The sequence below is a fragment of the Podarcis vaucheri genome (genome assembly GCF_965113315.1).
Source record: "Podarcis vaucheri genome assembly, chromosome: 10".
In the NCBI taxonomy this organism is placed as follows: domain Eukaryota; kingdom Metazoa; phylum Chordata; class Lepidosauria; order Squamata; family Lacertidae; genus Podarcis; species Podarcis vaucheri.
This window is the reverse complement of record NC_138748.1, coordinates 21,779,706-21,795,836: the sequence shown is the minus strand read 5'-3', so window position 1 is coordinate 21,795,836 and position 16,131 is coordinate 21,779,706. Positions and strand designations below refer to the sequence as shown.

The 16,131-nt window shown below is 40.3% G+C and overlaps 1 protein-coding gene across 1 annotated transcript; it reads right to left on the bottom strand.

Moving 5' to 3' along the window:
* Positions 1-1,268: 1,268 nt before the first annotated feature.
* On the bottom strand, positions 1,269-14,475 carry SAMTOR (S-adenosylmethionine sensor upstream of mTORC1). The gene is made up of 5 exons (XM_082239827.1): positions 14,220-14,475; positions 6,961-7,102; positions 5,931-6,095; positions 5,058-5,172; positions 1,269-3,474 (listed from the first exon to the last, which is right to left on the bottom strand). Exons 1-5 carry the CDS (start codon positions 14,374-14,376, stop codon positions 2,845-2,847), a joined length of 1,209 nt encoding a protein of 402 aa, XP_082095953.1. The 5' UTR covers positions 14,377-14,475; the 3' UTR covers positions 1,269-2,844.
* Positions 14,476-16,131: the final 1,656 nt, after the last annotated feature.

Sequence of the window (16,131 nt, the reverse complement as noted above, 5' to 3'; positions counted from 1 at the left end):
TTTGCAAGACGAAAACGTCTTGCGAGTGTTCCGATTTTTCCCCGCTCCCCCCTTTTTCTAAGCTGCTAAGCCGCTAATAGCCTTTTAGCCGCTAATCCTTTAATAGCCGCTAAACAGCTAATAGAGCTTATCTGCTAAGCCGCTAATAGGGTTGCTTCGCAAGACGAAAAAACCGCTAAACGAAGAGACTCGCGGAACGGATTAATTTCGTCTTGCGAGGCACCACTGTACCACCAAGAGCAAACTGGGCAATATAGCACACACCAAGCAATACTCAAAAGCTGTTTGCGTACCTTCTTTTAATGTGTTCACAAAAAAACTTAAATGAAATGAAAACACAAATGCAATTTTTTTGTGCTACACATTCTTCCTTGCGTTGACCTGGATTCCTTTATTATTGTTAACCCTAAAACTCCCCAGATTTACACAGCTTTCTCTGTGAATCTTTCTAGTGAGATTCCAGTAACAAGTCCATTTAAAATAAAATGTGCCTGCAAATATTACTTGGGGGTGGTTAATTGCTCCAAAAGATTTGTTCACATTAGGGCAATTGGGAAAATAATAAAGTGATTCCTCTACTGAAGGATCCACAACACATTCACCAAGCCATCAGATATTACTGGCCAACTTCTACCATTAAAAGTTTTAAACCATTTCACTTACATACATCATGACTTGAATTTCAGGATCTGAATGAATGAGAAAACATTAACATGCACTATATAACAGAAATGCACCTATGCTTAGGAAGTCCTAGGGACCGTCTGCTAATATTAAACTGCACAACTTGCACATTTGAGAAGTATATATTTGGAATGAGAGAAAAGGTAGCACCAGCATGGCAGCTTTACCTACTCCCAACACACACAAAAACACCCTAGGAAGCTTTTAAATAAATGAAAAGGAACATTTAGCATTAGATGTAGGAGACCTCTACCTGCCTATGCAGCAACTGTTCTTGGTTCAATGGATAATCAAACTAACGGGGGCATGATGCTTCTGAGTGCCAACTGCCACTCTACAAGATAGCAGTTATGACAAGCAGGATGACAGGCAATCACCCTGTTGTCACAGATGCAGCCCATCCATCCCCTACTTTTGCCTGTGGGATTAAGTGATGGCCGGCCAAATCTGGGCCTGAGGCTGTGCCACAAAGCCTTCAGAGAGATCACAATGCCCTTTTCAGAAGGTATCAGGTTTTCTTTTAAACATAAATTCCCTATGGTTACTTGCAGTCAAATCTGAACATTCATAGTTGTTTTCTAAAAAATTTTACATGCAAGAGGTAAAAAAAACAAAAACATGTTTACAAAGCAACACCACACTGTATGAAAGTTGTGTATAAAAACTGCATAACAGTATGCAAAAAGCAAGTTGAGATGTCCGTTTTGTGAAACATTAGTGTGACATTTTGGTGGGAGTGTAAAACTTGTACACATTTTTAAACACACAGAAATCCCTTTCAAGCTGTGTAGTGGCACTTCTAAAATGGCAGCTGATTGCTTAACACCAGGCCAACATTTATTAAAACTGCCATTTTATTTATTTTTAAATATATTTTATTGATTTTTATTTTATGAAACTACAGAAACTACTGGGTCTTTTGGCTGCTGGTTTATATATTTCAACTTGTATCAGCTTGAACCCACATTCGGACATGTGAATACAAATGCCTTTAATCTGATATGGAAGCTAGATATAGGAGTCCAAAAATTCTGGTGCAGTTTAAAAAATGTCGGTGCAGTTAATAAAACAGATTTTGTTTAAAAGGAAACAGTTCCACCCAGGATTAGATTTGTGAAAACAAGTTATACTTCATTTTTCTATCTGACACCAAAGAAACCAGTTTCTTAGCTTGTGAACTTCAGAATTTTAAAAAAAGATTTATTATGCAGATTAGTTATCCAGCCCTCCAAAACACTAGAGTGCCTTTATTTGTTTTCATTCATAGCTGTGGGAAAAAACTTACAAATTACATTAATAAAAATATGTAGGATTATAATGAGGCTCAATTCAATACTTTGCTGATTTCATGCATCAGAGACTTCTGGAAGGGACTGTTATGCAGCTTTGTACTGAACTACTTCAATGCAAAATACTTTGTAACACAAAATACAAAGAAAAACTGTAGTGTGGGCAATGATGTTAGTGTAATTAAAAAATGGCAAGGATATTGTACCTTGGAAGTTAACAAATAATAATAATAATCCCATATTTTAAATCTACCATTATATATGTATGTGTTATATATCATTCCAACAGCATCAGGGGCAAGAGAATCTAATCTCTTGCTGAAATGTTCTAATTGCAGTATTAAAGACAAGTAAAACCAATCTGCAGAGATTTTCATTTTACCCTATCAAGATTGACTCAACCCAAACTTTGTTCTAGGTCCGTTTTTTGTTCAAGTCAAACACTAACAGTGCATACTATAAATGTTCTGCGCCAAACCTCTTAAGAAATGCTAGCATGAACCTCAAAAATCCTATCTTGAGATTTAAAAATATCACACCAAGAAACATTAGCATATTTGCAAAATCACAGTTCACAGCACTGGAGGGCGGAGGGGAAATTGTACCTTTCCGGAGTATTTTACCGATACAAATATTAAAGTAAACCCTGTTTATGCTATGGACATGAGCCATTCTGCATAAAACATGCACTTCAACTTTTCAATACAAGAATAAATTTTAAAATTCGTAAGTAGAAAAAAGTGATGGCTCCCAAAAACCTTTCGAATTTCCTTTTTGTAAATGCTTTCATGTGCAGAGCAGATGTCAGTATAGCAAAATTAGTTTTACAGTAAAGGGAGTTTGAACTTCATCGCATACTTTAATTGTTACATTAACTTAGAAGCAATATAGGATCTTCTAGCTCATAAAAAGGAATGGAGCTGGTCTGGCTTTCCCCAGAGTCAGAGTCATAAGGAGCGTCTGGAAGCTCCATGAAGCTGTATGCCAGTTGTTCATCTTCTGCATCAGATCGGATGTAGCAGGAGTTATTAGAAAATTCCTCTTCTTCTATACTATTGAAATCCTGGGGGATGTATAACATCCCTGGGTAGTTCCTACTCACCAAGTCACTTGTTGTTTTAAGTGAGATCTTCCTAAATGCCATCAGGTGCATATGAGAAAATTTTGAGTACTTGAAACGTTTAAAGCCCAAGGATTCTATAGCAATTTTCCAGCTTTTCATCATCATAGCATGGCGATTCTGATGGGAAGAGTCAGGAGTGATAATAAGCAGCAATCCGTTCAATACAAGAAGTTCGTGGGCCTTTTTGCAACATATCCATCGTTGATAAGGGGAAGGGAAGTAAGATAGGAGGAGGGAGAAGACCACAATGTGGAACAATTCTCCAGGCAGGGAATCAATAGGATTTTTTAGCTGTTTCAAAAAAGCATCTATGGCATCTTGTGCAAGCTGAAGAGGTTGCTGAATCTGAAGGTTCAAGAAGTCACATTTATAGACGCTCTGCGGAAAGAAACACAGATGCAGCAATATACTTGGATGGTGCAAACCAGGTGCATTAAAACTATGCATTTGAAGCATGGCTACACCATGAACAGATAAATCTTTTGAGCTTCAGTATTTTAATCTAAACATTTTCCAAAACAAAAACAGAGCATTTTCCAAAACAAAAACAGAATGCAAGAAATTGAAATAGATATAATAAAACAATTCCGTAGCAGCCAAACATCACAAAGCACACTGAGTTGGACGGCATATCTATATATATCTATAAAAACAATCCCGCAGATCACAGCAGTTAGCCGCCTCCACCATCATCTTGGGTGAATAAAAAAGTATTGTAGCTGGTGATGAAGTTTCAAAGGTGTAACTGTCTGCCCTACTAGAGAAAGATAGTTTGATCATTACAAGAAAGCTCTATCTCACATACCCCACAGTTAAGCAACACTCACCAGAGGGCAGACACAACAAGCAGAACTTCCTCCACTGATATCAAGGCAGAGGTAGGTTGGTATCAACAAAAGTGTTCTCTCAAATACCTAGCCACCAAGTTGTTCATGGCTTTCTATGTCAACAAGAGCACCTTAAATTGGGCCCAGTAACATATAGGCAGCCACTGCCCATCCTCCAAGACAGAAGTCTCATGAGACCACATGCCAAAAGTGATAACACTCTAGCAGTAGTATTCTGCCGTAATCACAATCACAACGCCCCCTTTATAGGGCGTTACAGAAGTCAATTAACTGATAAATTAAACAGGCATATGTGTAAAGCATTAAAAAAAAAAGCAAACAGCATAGTTTGTTCTTAGATAATGTACTTGTTCCATAGAGGGTATCACTCCCTTCTATGGAAGAGAGAAAGTGGAAATGACATAAGACGGTGCTTGCCATCTGCTGTTTTTCTAGGCATTTGCACCAATACTAAATATTGCTAATTATTTTTAACAAGAAATCTGTTGGATGATTGGAGGCGCTCTCCCCCCCCCAATTAAGTAGTCTAACCACTACAGTCCTGATTCTGAAGCACAAAGGAATTGAATTATACTTTTGATGTAACACTGAACTGTGGAATTTAAGGGAATATTGCAAAATTCATAGTGATTATTCAATGCATGAATAAGTACACATAAAAATAAAGAACACCCTGGCAGCTGTCTTTCATACAAAACATTGGTTTTAAAACAATTCAGGAAGTAAAATATGTTTTGACATTTCCCCCACTGATTTTTACCTGAATTTTACAGCATGTAATCAAGGGGTTCAGCAGTGCTCAACTTTGGATAGATCATGTTCTTAGTGAAAAATCCAACGACCATTGCACTTGTTCCATTACAAGTTTTACTTTTTATGACACACTGATTTGTGGATAGAATGCTTAAACAAACCCAAACATATATGACTGTATCTGACGAAAGTCACGATTAGAGCCACTAAAATCAATGGACTTTAGTCAATGGGTCTGCTTTGAGTGTGGCTTAGCTGGATACAAGCCAAGTGCATGCTGCTAGTATCCAACTGAATTTTTTGCATGTTAAGGATTTAATAATCTTCTCTTGATTATCTGTACTGACAAATGTTTCATACCTCAACAGCTGGGACAATGTCAATGCCAACCGTCAAAAATTCTTCAAACTTCAAAAATGGATTAAAACAGCTGCCAACATCAAGTAATCTGATCTTTCCTGAAGGATGTAGCAATCTAAATAGAAGGGGATTCAAATTGTGAAATAACCTTTAAAGAAATAAAATCTGAATCTTTTAGAAATTGCATTGCAATCTTTTAGAACAGGAAACATACAGCTGCAGTTATATAACTGGCGAATGGTGACATGTCCTGGTCATACTTGGTTGGAAATAAGCCAAGGCATTTCCCAAGAAACCTTGTCTGTCTCCATAAGCCCACAACTCCCCACATATGCAATTCCTAATCCTCTTCCTAGTCCCCTCCAAACTGTACTTCAGCTACTGAGAGAGGAAAGGAGGTCCTTGTTCTGAACCCTCTTTTGGAGGGAGGGAAGGAGACTTCATATGGGTCCAAAAAGCAACATAATAATAAATTTATTTAGTGAAAGATAAATGGGTCCTGTTGTCTCTTGGGGAAATAGAGGTTTCCTGCTTCTGCTGAACTTTGCTTATAACACACAATAAGTTTAGTAATTGCACATCTCTTACAGTTTTTTTTTTGTAAAGAAATTAAGTTTCTATTGTTTAGACAATACATTTCAGGGTTCCTCTGGTGTTCTTCGGCAATACAGTTCTTGTTTGGCATGATTAGGCCAAATGTAAGCTTCTGTTAAGTCCCACTGATCTTAACAGAAACATTAGATCACATACATAACCCCCTTCAGTAAAATAAATAGGACTCTAAAATGCCTACTTAGTCTAGCATGCTTAATTCACAAAACACACACAAATGAACTTCCACCACCACCACATCTGCCCTCTGATAACACTTACTCATCCATTATAGCACTGTGATTTGAATTTTCAGAAGAATCCTCTATTTTGGAAGCTGGGTGAATACTCATGGTTTGAATACTTTGAGTAGCAAGAACTGCTCTTTTCTCATCTTTTTCCAGTGCTTTTCGTTTTCCACCATTTTGAAAATATTCCCGTGACACACTTGGGGAGAAAAAAAAGAGGGGGAAAGGCAATTCAAAATAGTTTTCACTATCATTTTCTAAAGGCACTTTCTTATCTATATATTTCAAAGAACAGAATATAATTATTCCTTATCTAGGTAGAATGATTTGAAGTGATTGTACACATAAAATTAAACAAATGGGTTTGCACCAAATGTTAATTAAAGTAATGTGATATAGTATCCCAAACTATCTGTTCAAGACCATGCAGTTTATTCAGGATCACAAGCAATTAAAGTTTCTTTCCTTCTTTCTTCTTCTGAATCTTTTGTCTTATTAGAAGTGTTTTCCACACCAAGCTGGTGTTTATATATCTACAGGGCTTCCCTTCAGCTGTATCCCACACCCCATTTCAACCAGAACAAGCAACTAAAACTGTTAATCTGAAAACTAAGCGCTTTCATTTGACTACATGGGTAGAGTCCAAGGAACTGCCATTTCTACACTACAGGTGGGTCTTCACATTCCAGTAATACTGGGTAAATCTATTCTAGAAACTGGAACGAACAACTAAAATCCCTTTTAATCTCCACCTGTCTAGTGATGCAGTCTTAATCTATCAATTTAGCACTAGGCATGTGGTTTGAAAACAAAGCTTGGCAGCAGAAAACATCATGAAACATTGGGTTTGGGAAAGGTCTCCATTTGTATACATTTGATAGAAAGATGTTTTCCATTCATTATTTGTTAAATACAAAGACTGCTACAAATATAAAGAAAACAAAAACAGAACCCTGAAAGCAATTATATACAGAAACATATTTTTGCAATCTGTTCTCCTGTAGAAATCCTGCAAGCTTATGACCAAAAACAACTTTCTCAATAGTTTGCATTAGACCACTTACCTGCAACACCATTCAATGCGGCCCTCTCCTTCACAGGTTTTAGTCCAATGGTTATCTGCCAGATTTTTCATTGCCTCAGCGTATTCACAGAGTGTTTCTTCATCTTCACAATGTTCACGCCAGATTTTATCAAAGTCCCCCACTAAAAACACACACAAAAAGAGACCGGTGAGAATAATGGACGAGTGTTCATCAAACCCAGAGTCCGGCTTATTGTGGAAACATTGCAATGAGGGGAAGAGAGAAACCTAATTGTGCAAACTTAATAAACAGAAATAGCAGAAACCAACTAGCAACTTCGTTTTCTGTTTGGGTATAAAAATACAGTTTGGCACTTCAGTCATATAGAAAAAAAGGTATGAAATATTTCCCTCAAACCCATTTGAGGATTGCATCAAGTTTGTTGAATTGGAAAGGAAACAGCCCTATGGAGCAAAAGAGATATTCTATTGCCCCATCTCCCAACTACCCACAGAAAGGATTACTCATTATTCAGAACAGAAAATTGGATTACAATTACCACGCCAATGCAAAAGATATTTTCAAAAGTAGCTCAAGAGCCTTGCCTACAATGTTTTTGAAGCTGTTTTGTTGAAAATATATACCTGGCATATTTAGTTTGACTTCGTTAAGGAAGTTACTCATATGACTAGATTACAACACTTCAGGTTTTCTCCCTTGTTTACTCTGCACAGTAACCTATCCTTTGCTATCCTACTTCCCTTTCAAGCTCATATTGGAGAAGCCACACAAACATTGATTGTGCTGCAGCGAAGAGATCTAGGGAGAAAAGTCATTCCTCCTTTCCCTCCCCTCTCTTCCAGGTCCCATGAAGGGCCTTCACTACCCTAATGGAAAATTTTGCTTGTTTTTCTGGCTCAGCAGACAAACTACAATATCAGATTACTAATAAGACAAACTGTTTACCATCCAAGATTGAATTTACTCTAACCACCATTTCCTGAACCTTCTAAACTATGCTGATGTAACCGACACTGGAAAGCTGTATAATCTCTTCTAAATAACTGACTGATGTTCTCTGTTCAGTTCACAACTAGTAACCAATTCAGTGTTGCACCAAATGGAAAGCTACCACTCTGTAGTATATTGGCAGGGAAAGCCTATTTTTATGTTACAAAGAGACATTAGATTCTAGGAGACTTTCAGCTTGTATTAAAGTCACCATTTTAAATATATTCCCAACTCTCAGCTATTACCCAATGTTTTTTTGCTTGTACTCCCTTAACCTGTTCATCACAGTAGGTACAGCATCATTTTGTTCACCCTTCAGGGACACCAGGGTAGGTTATTTGAAAAGTTGACCCAGACAATGCCAAAATACAGTGGTACCTCAGGTTACATACGCTTCAGGTTAGAGACTCCGCTAACCCAGAAATAGTACCTCGGGTTAAGAGCTTTGCTTCAGGATGAGAATAGAAATCGTGCTCTGGCAGCACGGCGGCAGCGGGAGGCCCCATTAGCGAAAGTGGTGCTTCAGGTTAAGAACAGTTTCAGGTTAAGAACAGACCTCCAGAACGAACTAATTTCTTAACCCAAGGTATCACTGTACTCAAGTAAAATGTTATCCTCTGTAAGCCAAGTGGTCAAAAGGTAATTAGACTGAATGCTCAAAAAGCTACTATCAGGTGGTTGTTGTTGTTAGAACTTGGAATGAAAGGCATTGACATGCTTGATTCTTGCATTTCCTTGTACACACCCAAAAGGCTCGTTTGTAGATAACTGAAAATTAGCAGCATGCCATAAATCAAAATAAAATGGGTGCTAACAGATTTTACCCTCTCGCTCACTATGCTCTTTCAAAAGCAAAATTTGAATTCCAAAATATTTTACAAAACACTTAAGAAAAGACTAGGAAGCAACGTTGCATACAACTTCCTAATAATTATTTTAAACAGCTGTTATTCACCACTTGGATGCTTCAAATTATACCTTCCTTCATGTAAACAACCTGGGATTGGCATGCAGCTGCAATCTCATCATGGTATTACTGTGAACCGGGGTGGGTTGGCTATTGGTTTGTTTTTGTTCTTGTTTTTATTATGTATTTTGTGTGTTTTTATCTCGTATTTTTATGTTGTGGATCACCCTGAGATCTATGGATGAAGGGGTGCTATACAAATTTAGTAAATAATAGAAATAAATAATACACATGTATCTAGTTATACACAAATGCCTCAGTAGCTGTAACCAACTGCAAGGCCACACCATCACCTCTGTGATGTAAGATTAAATCTCTCATAATCTGTGCAGCGATTCATGCTTTATATCTGTGCCCCCACCTTAATATAGTTAATAAATCATGTACTGTACACATACTGGGTATCAGGATGACATAATGGTTAAAGGAGAGCTGAGCTGACAGGTAGCTTAGATTGCTTTGAATTATAAAGTTATTCATATTTTCATAAGTATAATGAATATGTCAGGAAAAAGCTTCAACATAATGAAAGGATGCAAAGGGTCAAAGACTTCTGTGCATGCAGACACCCTTGAGTGTTGGGGTATTCTGTGGAGAGGAATCTGATACTGTGTGAATAAGTGAAAGATTGTCCAATCAAGTCCTGCCCCCCCCACCACAGGAAAGCCTCACAGCAAGCCTAGGGACCAGGTTAGGCTCAGATCTGGTGTCCCAAACATGTGTTCAATGGGTATCAGGCAAATACATTAGTTAGCTTGGAACCATATTCATGTATTTTTGTTTATTGGAGTATGTATAGATTGCATTTCATAAAAATACAGCAAGGTGTTCTCTACCAATATACAGATGTTTATTACTTGAATCACATTTGTATATTGGTAGAGAACAGTGGCACAGTTGAAAAGCAGTGACTGGACATTCATACTCCTTTCCCTCCCCCCACCTGCATACAGTACATTCATTTCCCCCCCTTACAATATAAGTAACTCAAGGAACCATACGTCATCGAATCATCACATCTAAAGATACATAAAAGATTCCAACTAGAAAGCTTTGCATCTCACATTCCAATTAAACTGTGCACCTTATTACATATTTAACCTCCAAAACAAATATTTCAGTTCAACTAACTACTAGATAAACTGTTCAGCTATTTTTACTTCAATATTTGGTTGAATATGTTTTAAGTGTGGGTCACATATTAACAGTCCATAACAACCTTACTACACAGCTGAAGCACATCCAATTCAATGTAGATGTGAACTGATAAAATAAGACAAAACTATGGAGAAAGACTTGTGCAGAACTCAGCTTTGTTAAGTGTTGAACTTGTAACTTGCATTTTAAGTAAGTTGTCAACCTAAAAGGTCCATAAAGCCAATCATTAGGAGTGACTACAAAGGGCAACCACCCCCTCGCCTAGTAATCACATCTCCCCTTACAAGTTAATACTGAGATCCCAGTTCCCTAAATTCTGATGCAGAAATATTGGGAGGAGCCCTTCACCTCTCAACGTTTGGAGAAAGGACAAAGCTGTGGGAATATTTATAAGTTCCAATGGCTAAACTAAGATACCAAGATCCTTCTCACCCCCTAAGTCCTCATAACAGAGCACTTGGGGAGGAAGAGTGCTGGCATGGCAAGTGAAACTAGTTGGTGACGAAATCATGCTAAAATGTGCATACCCCAGCACAACTATATTGGCTCTCATTCGTGCCTGTGTTTGAAAACTATATCTTATCCACAAATCAGGGCTACAAGCACTGCACATTTCAAGAAAAGAATGTCTTCTACAAGAATCAAAGTTTGTTCATTCAAGATTCAACAGTGGTAATGCTTTTATGAGGGTGGGGGGAACTTTCCAACAGTATGCCTGGAAAATACCACAACATGTAACACTGCCACAACACTAACGTAATTGCGATAATTCCAGCAAGTATGCCACATATACTAAGGATTAGGGTTCAAAGTTGGATCACCAACATTTCCTTTCACTACCGTCTTTCAAAGTGACAGAAGGAGCACATCCATTAAAATGGCTTCTTCACAGTACATTCTTTGGAAAACCTACATCAGCTTATTAACTTCAAGACACAGCTGACACGATGGAAAATTGAAACTTAAGCCTCTGTGAAAACTATATACTCATCCCATTTAACAAATGGGAGACAACTGATGGGTTTTATGTGTATATAAAGTGCCTGTTTTCTTCTGATGTGTGCATTTTTACTCCAAGGAGGTAACAGTAAATGTACTTTGTCTATTGCTTTTTTGCACCTATTACGCAAACAAGTAAATTAAAGGCAGATCTGTAGTTTTACTCCTTAAATCTTTCCATTACAAGAAGGTCCTACCTTCAGCAACTATGGGCTGAAAATTTCCATTTTTTGGTTCTGCCTCAGGCTAGGAGAGTCGAGCCCGGTCAGCATATGCAACCATGGAATCTCTTAGATATAGGTTCTCCCACCACTTTTCTATGATGAAGCATATGGGAGACCATTAGCAACTGCTGATCCTGGAGCTCTAAAGAAGAGTGGATATACTTAAGAGATATACTAGCAGCGATGGACTGATTTCAAGTACTTGCTTTCTTTGATCTTCTGCAAGAAAACCCTGAAATACCACAAGATTGCATTTATTTCATTCAAAATAGGTGAAATGGTTTAACTGGAAATGCTACCGTACACCCACTTTGCTCCTTGTGTGCCAAGATTTCAGCTAGAAGAGGTCATAGACAATCTAGAAGCAAGGATGACAGGAACATGCCACAACATATGTAGAAACTACCATATCAGGAATGGCATTTCCTTCATCCACAGCAGTTATTAAGGTAATCAAGCCAAGTCCACAGGATAATCTTGCAACCTCTGGGAGGAAGTAATTGCCATTAAGGAAATGGCTCATACCTTATTTAAATAGCTGATGATAATATACAAGTAAAATTATTGTTGTGTAGCATCAATATACATGGTACCATCGTGTTATACATGGCAACTGAGATAGGTTCCCTGCCTAAATTTTTAGATGGGCAGTAGGAAGATACAATCCAGAAGGGCAAGGGTCACAGTGCATGGTTACAAGAAAGTGCAGTTACACGTAGATTTGCTTCCTTCAGTTGTAAATGAGGAGACACAAAAAGCTTAATTACCAGAGTTGTTCTGCATCACAGAAAATGGTTATGAACATTTTAGTCAAACTAGCTACTCAGTATGAAATTTACATTTCCACCTCTTTGACATGCAAAGAGGACTTGGGATATCTGTACCACATTCAAACAATACTTTTATTTAAGGGTCAGCAGTAAAATTACAGGACTAAATCTACCAAAGAGGCAACGAAATGCACCAGGATGCCATTTCATTATTATATTAGATCCCATACACAATGGGATCTTGTGAACCCACCCGAAATCTTTTGATGAAGGGTGGTATATAAATCTAAACAAACAAGCAAACAAGCAAACAAACAAACAAACAATGATACTAGCGGAGTGGTTAAGGTCATTTCAAGACCAAGGCTGCCTTATAATCCTTTTTCTATCAGCAGGGTTTCTCATAGTATAAATACATGTCTTTTCTACAAATGTGGTACAGATACATCTTACTAAAACGTGTCTTACTAGGATAAGAAAACCTATGCTATAAATATAGCTATAGTACAAAGCATATAACAGATGCATGAATTTTGGCTGACAAGTTAGGTTGCACTTGTGCTTAAGACATATTAATCATACTAAATATATTAAGGGCTCCTGTTTACTTACAGCAGGGGGCCAGTCCACTGTCCCTCAGACCTTGTGGGGGGGGCATACTATATTTTTTTTTGGGGGGGTGAACAAATTCCTATGCCCCACAAATAAAAGGACACATTCTATTCATGTAAAAACACGCTGATTCCCAGACTGTCTGCGGGCCGGATTTAAAAGGCGATTGGGCGGGATCTGGCCCCCAGGTCTTAGTTTGCCTACCCATGGCTTACAGATTATGTTACAGATTCCACCAAAATGCAAAAAACAAAACAAAACAAAACAAACCCCCCCCACACACATATTATCCCTAATCACCTAAAACATGCCAGACAAATTAGAATACAAGACAATGAAAGAAGATAACTCAAGGTATGCTAGAAACAACAAAGGTTTGAGTTGCAAAGACTTTCAAAGGGCAGCTGAATAAATCTCATCAAGAGGATGGGCTAAAACAATCTTGCATGTTATCCAATATCCTTATCAGACAGCTTGTTTTGCAAGTTTGTTAAACCTATTCGATAACATGCAAGATTGTTTTAGCTGACCCCTTGATGAGATTTATTCAGTTGCCCTTAGATAAGAGCCCCAAGACCAGGGGTTGGCAACGTGTGGCCCATGGGCTGGATGCGGCCCACGAAGACAATTTTACCGGCCCATGAGCCACCCCTGAGAGTCCAGGAAAGGCCCACATCCTTTTCACTGCCCACAAAGCCAGGAAAGGAATATGGTAGCATTTTCCCCATCTGCCTTTCACAACTCTTTCACATCATTCCTGGACTTGCCAGGCGAAATCAGGAAAATAATCTGGAGCAGCAAGGCTGGAACACCCCCAAGTAAAAGCAACACCCATTATGCTGTACAGCTTCATAACATTCTGGAACAAAATGGCAGCATTCAAAACAGGGGCTGTGGAAACACTGCGAAGCACTGGGACCATGATCACAGAAGAACACATCGCTTCGTGGCCTCCCAACCAATCTCTGCCACGGTGCTTCCCAGCAAGTAGCTGAAATAAAGAGGATTGAAACTCTGGATTCATGGCCAATAATATTCTGAATTATAAAGGATATTGTGTTTTGGGGGTTTATGTCACGCCCTCTTAAACCTTTGCGAGCCACCGCTTAACATCGTTCCTGTGGCCACTTTTCTGGCTCTTGATATTTTGGGGGGCGTGGGGGGGGGAAGAGAAAGAGAGAGAAGAAAGAAAGAAAGAAAGAAAGAAGCCATCGGATCCCATTTTGGCACAACGATGAAGATGGAACAACAACCGTTTCTTGAATGAAAGGAAGCCCCAAGGCGGCCGCCCTCTCCCCTCAGAGGCCCGAGACCCCAGCCCCCCACAGCCGCCCTCCTGCCTTGCTCCTCGCCCGGCGGGTCCAGAGGCCTACAGGGCAGGCGGGGAAAGGGGGTGGGGCCCGGGCTCAGCTTCCCTGCCAGGCCTCGGGCCAAGGCCTCGCTTCCCCCGGGCGACAGAGGGACCCCCGTGCGGGTGGGACCCCCCGCTTCCTCCGCCCGGTCCCTTGGCTCCCCGGGAAGAGGGGCAGAGGCGCGGCGGGGCTTCTCCCGCCTTACCTTCGCGGTACTTCTTGCGCAGCCGCCGGTGGACGCTCTTCACTACCCCGGAGAGCTTCTCCTGCTGCAGCTTCCGCTCTTGCTCCCGGGGCGGCGGCGGCGGGGGGCACGGGAAGGAGGCGGAGGCGCCCGAGGGGGGCTCCAGCTCCGGCTCCATAGCTGTGGTAGCGGCAGCAGGGCGCCTGCGCTCCGCCTCGCTCCCTCCGCGGAAAAGGGGGCGGCGGCCGTCGCCAGACTCTTCTGCGCCTCACGGCAAGCCAGGCAGGCAGAATTAAAAGTCTGGCGAAGGTCACGTGGCCCGGCTCGTCTCCCGTGGCTTGCTGGGAAGTGTAGTCTCGCGCCTTTCTTTCCTCTCAGGCGCAGCCGCCGGAAGCGCTGCCCGTTTCCGGATGCTTCGTTGTTGTTTTTCCCAACCACCACCCCGCTCCCCGTGGCTTGATGGGAAATGTAGTCCTTAGGCCTTTGGAATGTTGCTAGCGCTTCTGCTGCCACGGGCAGCTCTAGGAAGCAAGCATATGCACCAGCGGCGACGCCTAAGCGTAAAGGGGAGGCAGGTTCTCAGAACCGTGCATTATAAACCACCCATACGGTCCAAGTGACATGAAGATCCACCTCCTGCTCGTAACATGATGCAAGGAAGACAAATTGTCCAGTTTTTACACCCCCCACTCCTAGGAGCCAACTCCTAGGGGCCACGGGGGCTTTGCCTAACAACAACAACAATTTATTCTTTATACCCCGCCCACTCATAAAATATTTGAGGGGACCACACAAACTCCAAGTTGATGGGCATTGTCATTCAAATACTGTCTCTGCACTGCATCATGTGATCAGTTATGCAAAGCGGGGCTTACTTGCCCTCCCACCCAATATTTTATTCACGTTGCTACCCCTGCCCCCCCCCCTCTTCTTTGTAATATGAGATGCTTGTAGGGCTTGGTTTGGTCAACACTAGTAATGTAATACATTTGTTTAAAAATACATTAAAAACAAACTTGTAAAAAAAAACCTAACAAAACCACTCAATCCAGGGACAAGGGAGATTGGCAAGGTTTGGGATTATCCTGCTGTGTCCCCCAGTTCACCTCAAGGACAAATCCATTGGCTTCATTTTTATCCTTTCTGCTTTCTCTCTTGCCAGTCATTCGTTTGCTCTTGATTTTGTACAGGTTAGTCAATTTTTTTAATCATTTGAAGGAGCCTGAACTTTTCCGCACTCGTTTATAGTGTTATTCAACCTGTCCACATTTCCTAAATGCCAATTTCAACCCCTGCCAACCTCTGAATTTGGGCATTCGTCTAGAGCATGGGTAGGCAAACTAAGGCCCAGGGGCCGGATCCGGCCCAATCGCCTTCTCAATCCGGCCCAAGGACGGTCCAGGAATCAGCATGTTTTTACATGAGTAGAATGTGCCCTTTTATTTAAAATGCATCTTGGTTATTTGTTGGGCATAGGAATTTGTTCATTTTTCCCCTTCAAAATATAGTCCGGCTCCCCACAAGGTCTGAGGGACAGTGGACCGGCCCCCTGCTGAAAAAGTTTGCTGAGCCCTGCATTACTAAGTGTTCAACTCCTATTCATATCTTGCAGTGCATGCATCAAATCAACCTCTCGTGCCAAATTCCTTCTACCTGTCTATCTTTAACCGGTACCATACTATTTCATATTTAACTTCAAGCATGTAGCTTTTTTTAATGAGAGAAACTACATAGAAAAGTTTGAAAAGTTGCAAAACAAAGGCCATGTTGTTCATAGGATGGGAAACCAATACTAAAATGTCATAAACAGAATTGTGATATAGGGTCACAGTGAAAAATTGAAACTACAGTTCAAATATAAAAGAAGTCTCATATTTTATTCTGAACTTGAAGAGTTGCTACATAATCAGAAAGATAACCGGGCTGGCCTGCT